At 37.7% G+C, this 13,926-nt stretch overlaps 1 protein-coding gene across 1 annotated transcript; it reads right to left on the bottom strand.

Annotated features, from left to right (window-relative positions):
- Positions 1-5,326: 5,326 nt before the first annotated feature.
- LOC145125061 (Protein kinase superfamily protein) lies at positions 5,327-8,848 on the bottom strand. Its single transcript, XM_079060552.1, has 10 exons — positions 8,512-8,848; positions 8,280-8,431; positions 8,063-8,181; positions 7,860-7,978; positions 7,397-7,732; positions 6,677-6,931; positions 6,454-6,611; positions 6,148-6,363; positions 5,678-5,827; positions 5,327-5,591 (listed from the first exon to the last, which is right to left on the bottom strand). Exons 1-10 carry the CDS (start codon positions 8,642-8,644, stop codon positions 5,442-5,444), a joined length of 1,788 nt encoding a protein of 595 aa, XP_078916678.1. The 5' UTR covers positions 8,645-8,848; the 3' UTR covers positions 5,327-5,441.
- Between the last annotated feature and the right edge of the window lie 5,078 nt (positions 8,849-13,926).

Here is a 13,926-nt window from a genome sequence, read left to right as displayed (position 1 = left end):
TTTCTTTGGTATTTTTGATTCCTTAGAGGTAAAGATGAGATTTTGATCTTCTCCAGAAGTAGTGGATATTAGATCTAAGATCCAATAAGGTCTATTGTTTATAAAAAAGCAAACTTTATTGAAGATAGTGGTTCATGCAAGTATTAAGACCCTTATTAAGCTCTTGTTTTAAGTGTTGAGTTCCATTAAGGCATGAAGGAGAGTAAATTGGCAACTTTATTGCTTAAGACCTTGTCTAGGGATCAAATCTATGTTTTGGACATCTTGGCTTCACCCACTAAGAGCCTAATGTTGGTTTTTGGGCTTCTGACGAGTATGTTGGGTGTACGTGGGGGGTACGCTCAAAGTAATGCTGATTTTATGCATCACTCGTTTGTACATCATGCTTCATGTCTGAGTACGCGGGGCGTACGTCTCGAGTACGCAGGACGTACTCCCTAATTAAGCTATTTTGGGCCTTTTTGAGTTTGGGCCTTGTTGGACCATTTGGCTTCTGATTTTAGGCCATGGTTAGGCTGTGTGCTTCTTGGTATTGGTCCTATGAGATTTTTAGGCTCAATTAGGAAGTTGGGCCATATTGGGCTTTGGGTTGCCATTTTGGGCTTTTTTGGTGCAATTGGGCTGGGCCTTGGTTTTGGGCCAAATGAGAAAATGGTAAAATGGTCTTTTACCCTTTAGGAAGTTGGTTTATGGAGTGGGCCTCCGATTTTGGTTTTTTGGTTAATTATTGATTAAGATTTGTATTTATTGTTAGTTAGCGCGAGCTTACCCGGTTCCGCGACCCGATCAGTCATTTGATTATCATCAGATTGAGGTGATTTTCCTCACTGGGTGTAGCGGGTCGAAGGCACCAATGCCGGCCCATGGTTTTTTTATGTTAGGATGCTAGATGTCTGCGTAACTCTTGCATGTGTTATGTGATGGAATGCTTACCAGGTAAGACCCGATGTCGGGCGGGGCTCGATGACTTTATTGTATGCTATTGTGTTTGTGATTATCGCATGTGTTCGTATGATTTTATGTTGATATGTTTATATGTGTACTGGGAGGGGCTCGATGCCAGGTGGGGCCTGATGACTGACATATCTGTATACCGAGCGTGGCCTGATGCCGAGCGGGACCGATATCGAGCGAGGCCCGATGAAGGGCGGGGGCCCAGTATGTGATTATTATGTATAGTACGTGGTATTTTAGGGAACTTACTAAGCTTTGTGCTTACAGTTTTTATGATTATGGTTTCAGGTACTTCCGGTTCAAAAGGGAAGGGCCCGACTTGATCGCAGCGCATCCACCCATGGTTCCGCATTATGATGATTTTGGGATTATACACTGATAACTGTTTTCTTATATATATATATATATATATATTGAATTGGTTGGTTTGGCACTTGTAACGTCCTGATTTTCAGAATAATTTTTTGTTTTCTTAATAGAATAAACACTCATTTTCATAAAGATATATTTTCAAGGAAGAACCTTTTGTTCATAAACAATAATTCAAAATTAGAGTTATAATGAAAAAAATGTGGAATCTCTAATCGTAAGTCTATTATTGTGTGTGTATAGTCCAACCTTCGCCCTCCCCCGATTCGATATGTACCGGAGAAAGATTTAATCAATAACTGTAAGCATAAAGCTTAGTAAGTTCCCTAAAATACAAAAAATGGAAATAAACATACATAACAACAAGGGGTCCGTAGCAACCCTGAGTCTGTAACAACATAACCAATGTATTTCCATCGCACAAGTCTGTATCAACCCCGAGTCCATATCAACCCACATCAACGGGTCCGTATTCACCCTAGGTCCATATCAACTCACAAAAATGGGTTTGTATCAAGCTTGGGTCTGTATCAACCCACATGCATATATCATAGAAGCATACCAGAATACTAGCAAGAGTTATGAAGACAATAAGCACATAACGACACATAATGTCCTACAATATAGTGATAAGACTCACCAGATCTAATCAACAGAATCTCATCAGCAACCTTAGCGGCAAAACAACTAACACAAGCTACCGAATGCTAAACCGAGACATGTCCTTAGACAAACACTCAATTCTACCAAAGTTGACCAAAAGTCAAATTGTTCAAAAAATTTAACAGTGAACTAATCACAGATGTGGGACACGCAGTCCAATGCAACGTAGACAAAACCTGACAGGGCCGCGACGAACATCCATAACCGCTTATGAAGTTAAGCTCTTAACCCCTAAATCCAGAGCCCTAACCTCATATATGATTCGTCTAATGATCCTCATGGATAAAGTTTCCATCTAAAGGTTCAAACGATTGAGATCACTAACTCTAAATCTCTAAGGGACAAAAATATCACCAAGACCATGCATGACACTTAAAGGGAGATGAAGTCCGAATCTTAGCCCCATAATGGGTCTAGAATACTTAAACATTTAACCTTTAACCCTGGAGTTGTCCAAACTCCCACTCAAATCCATCAGAAGGGCCAAAACAAGCATATAAACCATGTTCCATGAAGTTATAAGAATACATGTGTAAGGTTGAAGACTTACAGAGGTCCAACATGGATCAAGAAGGATGATGAAGCTTGGATCTGAGCTAAGAATGCTAGAATCTCAAAACCCTATGTCTCGTGGTTTGAACACTAATTAAAGGCACTAACTCTTAGAGTTTTCTTTCTTATCAACCTCCAACTCCTAGAAACCCTAGCCTCCTTCCATTCATTCATGAGATTTGGTGACATTTGTAGCAAACTTGAAGAAGAAGCAAGGTGTTCATGTTTTAAAGGAAGGTAGGTTTGAAGAGTATTATTTTCTTGTCATCTCGTATTGCTTAGTAAGTGTTAAAGTTTTCATCTTTATGGATTTTGGCTTCTAGATCTAGTGTTCTTAAGAAATTTGGTCATGTGTGGTCCCTTCTTCTATGGATTTTGGAAAACTCCATGTTAGTGAGTAGTTTAAAGGACTCTTTTGGACTTTTTGTAGTGAAAAGAGTGCATGTATAAGCTCTCTTTGATCCTTGTAAGAAAGCCATAGCCATTTTGTCTTGTTTTTTATCTAGGATTTGTGTTTTTCATGTTAGTAAAGTTTAAATTTTTATCCATTAGAAACCTCCTGTGATGGTGTCTGTTAGTTATAGCCATGATTAAATAGATTAAGCACTTAGTAGAAGTGGTTGACTCGCATAAGTGACACAACATGACTAACTCTTGATCGCGACGCGATGCATTGCCTGGTCCACGACTATTTTGGACTATAATTATCGTGATACGACCAGAGGCTGGTTGTAACGCATTGCATGTTGACCGTTTATTATTGACAAATAAGAATTTTGGTGGAAATTTGATGATCATGTAGTTTTGGACTGAGTTTTTACCTCTATTTAGTAATGGTTACAATGATGCGTTTAATGGTGAAATTAGTTGGCTCGTGCTGTTCAATTCGCTTGTGGAGACTTGTGTTTGAGATTTGGATTTCTAGCACAATGTGAGTTTTCTCACTATACTCTGTTTCATATTATATGACCTTTGTATGGTAAGAAGGTTGTAAAATGTTTCGGTACAAATGTCTGTATAGACTAGAGTAGCCTTTTGTTATGATAGTCAGAAGGTTGTATGATAAGATCATATGTCTTCGTATGAATTAATGACGGAACGTACTGAACCATGAGCCTACATGCTCATTAGGAGGGGTGACATGATGAGATCATGATCCTACTGTACATGCCTTTGGGATGATGATGGAACAACATTGAACCATGAGCCTATAATACCAATAGCAGAGGGTGTGATGGTGGGATCGTGAGCCTATGCTATAGGTCTGACATGTGGAGAATTTACAATGAGATCATAAACCTAAAGTTGTATGCATTGTATCAGCGCATTTACCATGACAAGGAGCACATACAAGAGTACCCAAACCATTCTCCATAGAGCATTCACGTGTATAGCATGTTCACACTTCAATTATAACATAATTAAGCAGACAATGCCTTCACCAAATGCCCTAGTGCATTCTTGGACCCAAAGGAACCTCCCTAGCACATTCAGGGAATGCCCTAGCGCATTCAACAATGCCCTAGCACATTTGACACTTCAGAATGCTCCAACATAATGCTTCATCTTATGTAAAAATGTTCCATATCAGAATGCTCGACCATTATTTTAAATGCTCAAGTCACATTTAACATTATCAATGCAACATTCAATCCATGAAGAAAATGGATAACAAGATTAGATTCAGATTCAATATTTCCCATTGACTTTAGTTCATGAATACTTTTCATTTTATTATAGCAAAAAGTAACGTAAAGTTTACCTTGTTGTATATGCTAAAATTCATTATGCAACTGAGATTGTTTAGTAAAAGCTTATTATATATATGATGTCTCCAAAAGCTTGTAGAGTTTTGTTGAAGTGTTGATTGTTATGGACTTCGGAGATACTAAAGCATGACAAGTAGCATTGTTGTAGGCTTGAATATAGTCATAAAGTTTCTCTAATTAAAGAAACTCATCCATCATTTAAAGAAGATATGATCTCTCATAAAGCTTCTAGAGTTTTGTTGAAGTGTTGCTTCATATGAATATGGAGCTATTGAAGCATGACAAATATCATTGATGCAGGCTTAAATATAGCCATTAAGTTTCTTCCTTTGAAGAAACTCTAGCATCTAAAGAGGGTGGAGAATTAGAAGAATCAACATATGATTCTAGATCTACAGTTGGAAGGCTTATATTGAATGCACGCGTCCAAACAAGGTAATTTCTACATTTTGTTGTGTAGATATGAAACTTGTATTCTTTGTCAATGGAAATTAAGTAATAGATATTCTAACATGATCTTCAATCTCTGATGTTGACACATTGAATCAGAAGAGAAAGAGAAGAAAAATCTGACTATGAAATGAATAGATGAATATGTAATGGATCTAAAATCGAGTATGAAAGTAATTTTTGATACTCGGAATATGAGATTACAAATTTTAGTGAATCAGATGGAATCTGTGATTCTATCATCTTGATGCATTGACACCGTAAAGAAGAATATAGAGAGACGATTGAGAGACATTGTGAAAATTTCCATTATTCTCGTTAAGCTAAATGATTTCACACACATAAAGGAACTAACACAAATAGAACTAAGGTTACAGAATTGATAGGAACCTAACTATGGTTAGGTTATATCTTAACAACCACTAACTAATTCTATGTTAACACATGGTCAAATACAAATTCCTAAGTCAAGAATGAAATACTAAACCACAAACTCTTAATTCATAAGAAGGAAAATATACATTACGTTTTCCTCAAAAAAGCAATAGAAATGGTAACGAATTGCATAATAAAGATGAAGATATAAAGAATTTAATTATGGAAAGGTTATAACCTAGTTTTTCATGTGAGCTACTTAATTAAGAAAAAAATTACAACCCCTTATAAAAAGATAATTATTTCCATCTACATCTCATCTAGACAAATATCTTGTGGAACATCGTACCCAAAAATCATGGAGTAATCATCCATTTCATTCCCCTCTTGTGTATATTTTGGTATTCTCCAACTCTTTGTGAAATTTGAGTCATCTCCATATTGTAAAACTTCTAACACCTAACAATAGTCAAGAAAGAGAAAATATTATCATTAAAAACACTTGTTTGCGCTTCGAATGAAAGTGCAAAGAGTAACATATATACCTCAGTCATGGAAGGTCGCGCATCAGAAGATTGTTGTACACAATATGAAGATGCGAGTACTAGTCTGTACACTTCATCAAGTTCATATGCACCTTCCAGATCAGGGTCAACTAGTCCATGGATGTCTCTAGAGTCCATAAGTGGTTTGGCCTATAACATTGCACACTTTATTATTAGTGGAAATTAAATGTGTCGATCGTTACGTTATTACATATGTTCAATATATCATCGTGCGTTATCATAACAAACACAGAAGTTTCTTGGAAACTGCACAATGACTCTGTTCGACTAAAATAGTCCTACGTTATCATTTTTTAATTTGAATTTATTTTCAGCAGTCATATAGCATTTCATATGGGGGACTGATAAACTGTAATTTTATTTCCTTTTTGTACATCTGGGTGTGTCTTTTCTACCGATAAATTCTTGAACCAAATGTCGTTTAATTAAAGGATGATATCGTTACTAACCCACAATACAAGGTTTTGTTTGTCTGAATTCACAGGCATACGCCCCGTTATGATCTCCAAAAGAAGAACTCCAAAAGCAAAAACATCTGTTTTCTCATCAACAATCCCATGCATAAAGTACTCTGGTGCTAAATATCCGAAAGTCCCTTCAATAGGAATTACAGCATGTTGTGTCCAATTGGTTGGAAGCCATTTCGCAAGACCAAAGTCTGAAATCTACACATATAATTACATGAAAATTATTGTAATTAGCAGATAAATGGAAACTTTTAAACTTTCCTTCCATAGTAGCAATTTTCTCCTCACCTGGGGTTCAAAGTCTAGATCTAGAAGAACGTTTGATGCTTTTATATCACGGTGTATTATCCGATGCTTGCAACATGTATGAAGATAATGTAAACCTCTAGCAATTCCAAGAGCTATTTTGTATCTTTCTGGCCACTTTATATGCTTTTTTGTTTTTCCTAGATTATAACAATGGGACAAATCAGAAAAAAAAAATGATAAATATTTCAATTTAGTTTCGTACCATGTAATGCTGAGGAGAGAGTTCCATTAGGGTAGTAGTTAAAGATGAGATAAAGTCCATTTTCTACACAACAGCCGACCAAGCTTGCAGTATTAGGATGGTGAATATGTCCAAGAATTCCCAATTCCATTAGGAACTCTTTCTCCTTATTTTGATCTTTGTTGTCCTTAGCTAGCTTTTTCACTGCAATGACTTGTCCATTTTGTAAGTCACCTTTGTATACCTCTGAGTATCCTCCTATACCCACAATATTATCTGAAAATAAATAGTTAGATACTCAGATTGCATATGTTCTTTTGACAACTACCGAAATTGAAGAACATATCTTTAGAATTTTCAGTCTTCACAATGTATGTATAACAGTTATATGACCAATGGCGTATCTAATTTACTGATTTAGATATACACTATTACAAAATAAATTTTACATTTGTGTTAACATTGAATAATAAATCGTGGGTATGCTTTAGCATGATAAAAACTTTTATTTTTCCTTTTTTACACTTCAAAAACTAGAATTTCATATCGTACATACCCCATAGTTATGTCTAGTTGTGCGCTTGATTGTGTCTGGAATTAAATTTGTATACATGGTGGTGTGTATGTTTGTTTACATATACATATCAGTCTTTATGTGTCTCAGTAGTAACACATAGAGACAAACATGTCATCTACGTGGGTTCTTATATTAAATATTCACATTTCATAAGTATTTTGTACCTTGGTGGAAGTTATTTGTGGCATTGGCAAGCTCTACATAACTAAAGCACTTCAACAAAGGAGGGGGCTGTTCTTTGATTGGAAGCTTCCCGTTGGGTTTCTTAGTGTCATTCTCAAGTGGGTAGCGTAAGAAAGATGAAATGCGTTTTAACGAAGATATATGTTTTCTAAAAGAAAATTGTCCTTTTAACTCAGGAGCCAACTGAGGTCGTGGGGATTCTGTTATGCTTGATCCTTCAAAGCTAGAACTATCTTCTTCTGTGCTATGATAGTCTCCTTCAGATAAATCCAACACGTTTCTAGGTGAACGTTGCACGCTCTTCTTTCTTGACAAATCTGAAACATTAGTCTCAGTTACGTATTGAACGCTAGCAACGAATTTCTGATAGAATCCATAAGATTTAAATATTCCTAGTGAAAGTAACGTATAACGTCGCTGTTATATAATACCATATGAACTAACCTTCTACGTTGACATTGCCAGACTGAAAATCTTGTTGTGGGACATCAGATTTTCGAACCAAAACTAACGTACACGACTTTGGATGATGATGAAGGCAGTACTTTTCTGCTTGATGGATCCTAACCATGATAACAAACCTCGAATAAATACTCCACAACAATGTTAGCAACAGAAATTGAATTAATGCTTGATAGACTTCTTACTGGTTTGATTCGTTGCTTTTACTTCCGATCAGAAGATACTTAGGAGATATGGTTTTTGCTTCTTCAATAAGTCCTTTCCCAACACTAGAATTAAACCCAACTCTTGCCTCCAACTTCACCTAGGAAATAAGCACATTAAGTCCCCAATTATAAGTTATCGTGTAGAACAGACATAAGCGAAAGATCAACAACATTGTAAGTGTATTTTTTGAGTTACTTGTTTGGCACGGCATATGTTGGCGAATTCTCCCATGACAGATATAACAAAAGATTTTGCTTTCCGAATTCGCATTTGATATCTGCCGACTGATTTCTCTATGCCCTCTTCTTTCTTACTTATGTCTTTGTGTTTCTTCCTCCTCTTGGCCACTGTAACGTTATTGAAATGATAAAACGCCAAGAAAAAAAAACATTGATTGTACGAAAATGGAAAGTGTTTACATACTAACCAAGAACATGCAAAGCCACAATAGTGTCATTCGGACGAGCCAAATTACAAATTGCTGAAGACAGAAGATCCATGCTCTGTTCTTGATCTAATGTGATTCCTATGAGTATTTTAGTTGCAACAGGTTCGATCATTTTTTCTGTACTCTAGGAAGAAAAAAAGTTTAAACAACAACGAGCTTGTAGATGTTCTTTCTGCACAATGAATGCTAAATACTAGGCTTGGATATGTATAAGAAGATGATGATGGTGGTGATGATGATGATTGATTAAGGCTATACTTTGGGATTATCCTAGCGTTTGAAAAATCTTGTTTAAGAAGCATAAGCAACTTTTAAGTTTCACCCATTTATCAGTGTGTATGTGTGTAAAGGAGGACTGCAATTAATTGGTTATGGTTGAAGGAGGAAGATGGGGTGCTTTGTTGACTAAGCAAAGGTGAAGTGGCACTGTATGATTTTGTCTTGTGACATAAGCCAAAGGCAAAGGAGTGTTTTCATTTTGGAGTTTGGTAGGATAAGGAATGTGACATCTTAAGATTCCTTCCCTTTATCATGGAGAAATCTTTTGAATGACACTACCATGATTTGAAAACATCCATGAACTTCAAAAGTATCTAGGGTTTGTATTTTGAATGACTTAATTAGTTGTCCAATTAGTTTTGAATGTGGCTTTGGGATTATCTTTAAAAAAATCTTAAACAACTCGAGGACTTCATAAACATGGACGATTTATACCATGAATATGTTTCATTCGGTATAATGTGTATCACAAATGTGCAATAAGTTTTTTTTTTCATATAGTAGATGGATTGGGAATGTTTTGGCCGTTGTCAATATAAAGTTTATTGTGCACTTTATAATGGGACCCTTTTATAATAGGCTTAAAGTTGAAATTGGTAATTAATTATTTTCTTTGTATTTATTTGGTCGTTTATTTTATTTGTACTCGATTAACTTTTGAAATTAAATCCAGGGGTCAATTATATTAATATAGTCCATATATGATGTGATCAAATTTGCAGTTTGAGTATGACTTTCATAGCTTAATAGGTTACATTCATATGGTTTTCAATCTTTTTCGGTTTTTGTATTTTAGTTTAAAATCATTTAAAATAACTATATTAAAATTTAGAGTAAAGTACAGAAATGGTCCTGTAGTTTAGTTAAATTCATAGTTTTAGTCCAAAACTCAAAATTCTGATAGGTCGAGTCCCTAGAGTTTTAAATTATTGTCGTTTGGATCCTTCCGTCTAATTTTGATAGTAAAATTCCGTTAAAAGCATTTAAAATGACTAACAGACCCCTATTCTATTTTTTAAATTTATTTTTATTTACTTGTTGATTATAGTTTATAAGTTAAATTGGTCCACCATGTCCCCATCCCCTCCAGCCTATCAGTTCATCCACTCCAACGACGGTATCTCCTAGGATGGTCATCTTCTCCAACAATCCATCGTCAGGTGATATTTTTGTTTTACAACAACTAATGAGTAAAAAAATCATAAAGTAGAAATCTAAAACCTATATCGTATGATATTAGAACCTAAATTGGTAACCAAAATCAATTGAAACCCAAACAAAATGGAAATAAAAACTAAAAATAAAATCTCAGGTTCCAAAACCAATCACACTTAAATCGCCATGTCGAGATTTAGATCCACACCAATCAAAGAACAGTAATTGCGATTTTTGAAAAGGAATAGACGTTTGGAGACTCCTATCCAAACCATATCCATGTTTATGTGTTTCCACTACTTAATCGTTGCAAAGACTATGATGAATTCAAAACCAAAGCACAAGGACTAAATTTTGTAATCAGAAGACCTAATTTATTCATAAGAGATGAGTTGCAAATTTAAAATCATAGCATTAAAGGACTCAGGTGTTATTCTATCGCATCATGTAACGGTTGAGGTTGAGGTAATTACTCTTTTTCCTCTGGAATGAAATTTCTTTGCATAAGGGTCCCTACGTATGCTGGGCGTACGCTTAGCGCACTGAGGGAAAGTTGGTCGCGAGTATGCACCACGTACGCGGGGCGTACGTGACTCAGGACTAAAACTCTAATTTTAGGGCAAGGCTCATACATAAACACTTTTATGTTGCTTGGACCTTACCCTAGTCAGCCTCCATAGTCTGTTATCGTCCCAAATCCCCATATTTGCATGAGAGTGTAATCCTTGAGCTTAAAAGTGTTTTGGTGGCCATTTTTAGTGGGTTGTCAAGAAGGAGAAGGTGGTGATCAAGCCTAGGATGTTATTGAGCTTCTAGATCCTGCATCTAGTCCATCTTGAGGAACTTCTGGAGGAAAAAATTCTAGACCTTGCCATCTCTTTTGCTAGTTTGAGTTAGGATTTGTTATGAATTCCATTTTTGGTTCATGGACCCCCTCTTGCGACTTTGAGCAACTCCAGAGGCTAGAAATGTTGGGTCTAAGCTCCTTGGGCATGTTTGATGCATAAAAATGTCATCTTGAAGTTGTATTGGGACCATGCATTTATGGTCTTAAAAGTGGTCTTAATGGGAAAAATGAAGTATTGGTGTCCCATGTGGCATGCAAGGGCATAAAGTTGCCAACTTTATGCCCCAGGACATCTTAATAGACTCATGTCTGGATTTAGACGTTGAGATCTCAAGTATTAAGCACTTAATGGAATTTTGTGCATGGGTTGTTTGTACGCCAGGCGTAAGGTTGCGTACGCTGCGCGTACGGTCAGAGAACTCAGTACGCTAAGCGTACTGATGTGGTGCGCTGGGCGTACGTACCCAAGATGAGTTGGGCTTCGTTGGGCTTGTAAGCTTATTGGGCCCCATTCAGCCTTGGGCCTGGACCCATTCAAAATTGTTGGACTTTTGTTCTACTTTGGGCTATAGTTGGCATGATTGGGCCTTTTGGGCCTTGTGTCCCATTATGGTTTTGGACTTTGTTGCTAGGCCCATTAAGGAAGGAGAGAAATTTGGGCCGCTATGGAGGGACTTGGACTTAGGATTTTGGGCTCTTGTCTAAGCTGTGTCATAATCCTAACTAGGGTATTTGTATATTTGTTCAGTGTGGGATTTTGGACTGGTAGTTGAGCAGTGATTGTTTCAGCAGACTAAGGTGAGTCTTCTCACTATACCAATGGGTCGAAGGCACCAATGTCGGCCCATTACCTGATATGAGATTTCAATAGTTGAATATACAATGATTTTGTTATTTGGTATGTATTGACTTATGTGAAGACCATGGGGGAGCCCATGGTATTTGGTAAGACCATGAGGGGGAGCCCATATCCCTTGGATGTAAGACCATGGGGGTTGCCCATGACATCACAGTTGAAGACCATGGAAAGAGTCCATGGAAAATTTATTTGTATATATGCATGACATTATGTGGTTATGTGTTTTGTGTATTTTGGGAAACTCACTAAGTGTGTGCTTACATTTTTGTTAGGTGTTTCAGGTACTTCTGGTTCTAAGGGAAAGGGCCTGGCTTGATGGCGTAGCAGGCACTCTCCAGTATTTCTACACTTATTGTTTGGATACTCTGATCTGTTGAACAATGTGTTTGTGTTTATGTAATGGAATTTTGGAAAACAAATGTGGTTGAGATTTCTAATTATTACATGAAAACTTTTATCTGAATTTTTGGGCTGTTACAAGTTGGTATCAGAGCCTTGGTTTGAGGGATTCGGGCACACTCTCGAGTGTGCTAGAACTCAAACCGAGGAAATGGTAAACCCTTTTTGAAAAGCAACGAAAGTTATCTTTTTCTGAAAACGGATTTCTTAAGTAAAAGGGGGAGAGTGCAATGCGCGTAATCGGCCGAGCTCAAGTAAGTGTTCCCAATGTATTAGCCATGCTATAGATATGTTCTTAGAAATTGATGTTGAATTGATTATTTGCTAAGTGTATGCTTTCAAAGTTGTATATCTCTAGGATTGCATAGCCCTAGAATGATGGATTATACCTTATTCATGTTCCTTGTTTGGTTGTGGTTTAGGGTAGAAGCTTTATTTGACAGTCTATGTGATTCTATTTGTGTATAACTTGCATGCATAGGGCAACCTGCTATGATTGATTTAGGTTTCTGGCTCGGTGAGGATTGAGGAATCATAGAATAGTATAGGATCTAAGTTTGTGTTGTATATGTGGGTCATGTTTTTTGTGGTTCGGTGAATTAGAGACATCAGGTGTGGCGTTGGGGAAGGTACAGGTAGGTGTGGAAGGTAGTATTGGGCCCGTACTACTGAAAGCACAAGACTTGACCCGAAACAAGGTCAGACCTGGAAGCTCTAAGGAGTCCGATGAGGAGAAATCCCTTCGAGCTTCCTTATCAATTGCTATTTATGTTGTATTTTCAGTTGAGGATGGTGATGATTACGCGAGGAGGTTCGGGTTCAGGATCAGGTTTAGGCTCTGGTGTGGAGCCCATTGACGAGAGGCTGCGCGATCTTATAGCGACCGAGGTTACTCATGGCATCCTTGATGCTACCCCGGTGATGTTTGGTACCGTCAAGGAGGGAATCATGGAGATTATGAAGGAGAGGCTCAGGTCCTTTCGAGTCGAGATTGATGCGGGTAAGATTGGGACTTAAACTCCCTCATTTCAGGAGTTCAAGGCGTGCGGTGAAGCTGAGTTCATTGGGGTTAGGGACCCCATCACTAGTTGCCGCTGGGTTGCAGACATTGAGAATGCCCAGCACACGAGCTTTTTCCCCGAGGCGGCAAAGGTGGGGTTCACGTCTTGTATACTGATGGATCAGGCGCGAGATTGGTGGGAGGAGGTTACCCGCAAGGTGGGATCAACGGGTGTGGCTGACATGTCTTGCGAGGAGTTCGTATGGAGATTTGATATGGAGTTTTCACCAGTCATTGAGGTGCAGCGTCTAGTGAGGGAGTTTCAGGATCTTCAGTAGACGACAGAGACTGTGGCGGAGATCACCGCCAAGTTTAAAGAGAGGGCGCTATTGGTTCCGTAGTACGCTGCATATGAGAAGATGAAGAAGACGAGGTATCACTCCATGCTGAGGGATGATATCCGTGAGTTTGTGAACTTTTCGGGGTGCAAAACCCTGAATGACATGCTGGAGAAGGCCCGGGAACGGGAAATCGAGTTGGAGCTCTGGACAAAGTGGAAGCCGAAGCAGGTTCACGAAGTAGTGGGTTAGGCTAAGAAGCCTAAGACCTCCGATCCTCCCAGTAGGGGCCAACAGGGTCGGGGACGCTGTTGCTAAGTGCGGCAAGCCGCACAGTGGAGCCTATAACATCCCGTTATTTTCTGTTTGTAAATTCAACTTTAGTGAACCAAAGTCAAACAAAGGTCAACTAAAGTTCTTTTATTGTTTGGATTTTTATTTAGGTTATAATAATAACCTTTATTTGTTAAAATTCTTAAAATATCTACAATTGAATTTGGAAGGAAAGGGCTTGAAA

The sequence above is a fragment of the Lactuca virosa genome, chromosome 7, assembly GCF_052849685.1.
Source record: "Lactuca virosa cultivar CGN04683 chromosome 7, Lactuca_virosa_CGN04683_v6, whole genome shotgun sequence".
Classification (NCBI taxonomy): domain Eukaryota; kingdom Viridiplantae; phylum Streptophyta; class Magnoliopsida; order Asterales; family Asteraceae; genus Lactuca; species Lactuca virosa.
The sequence above is the reverse complement of the archived record's forward strand: the minus strand, read 5'-3'. Positions and strand labels throughout refer to the sequence as shown.

What these genes read in the sequence shown, in the direction of transcription:
- LOC145125061 (XM_079060552.1), bottom strand. Translation starts at nt 8,644, where the DNA reads ATGATCGAACCTGTTGCAACTAAAATACTCATAGGAATCACATTAGAT. An exon ending in TGTGGCTTTGCATGTTCTTG is followed by an intron (nt 8,432 to 8,511) that starts GTTAGTATGTAA and finishes ATAACGTTACAG; the next exon opens with TGGCCAAGAGGAGGAAGAAA. An exon ending in CGCGACCTTCCATGACTGAG is followed by an intron (nt 5,592 to 5,677) that starts GTATATATGTTA and finishes GACTATTGTTAG; the next exon opens with GTGTTAGAAGTTTTACAATA.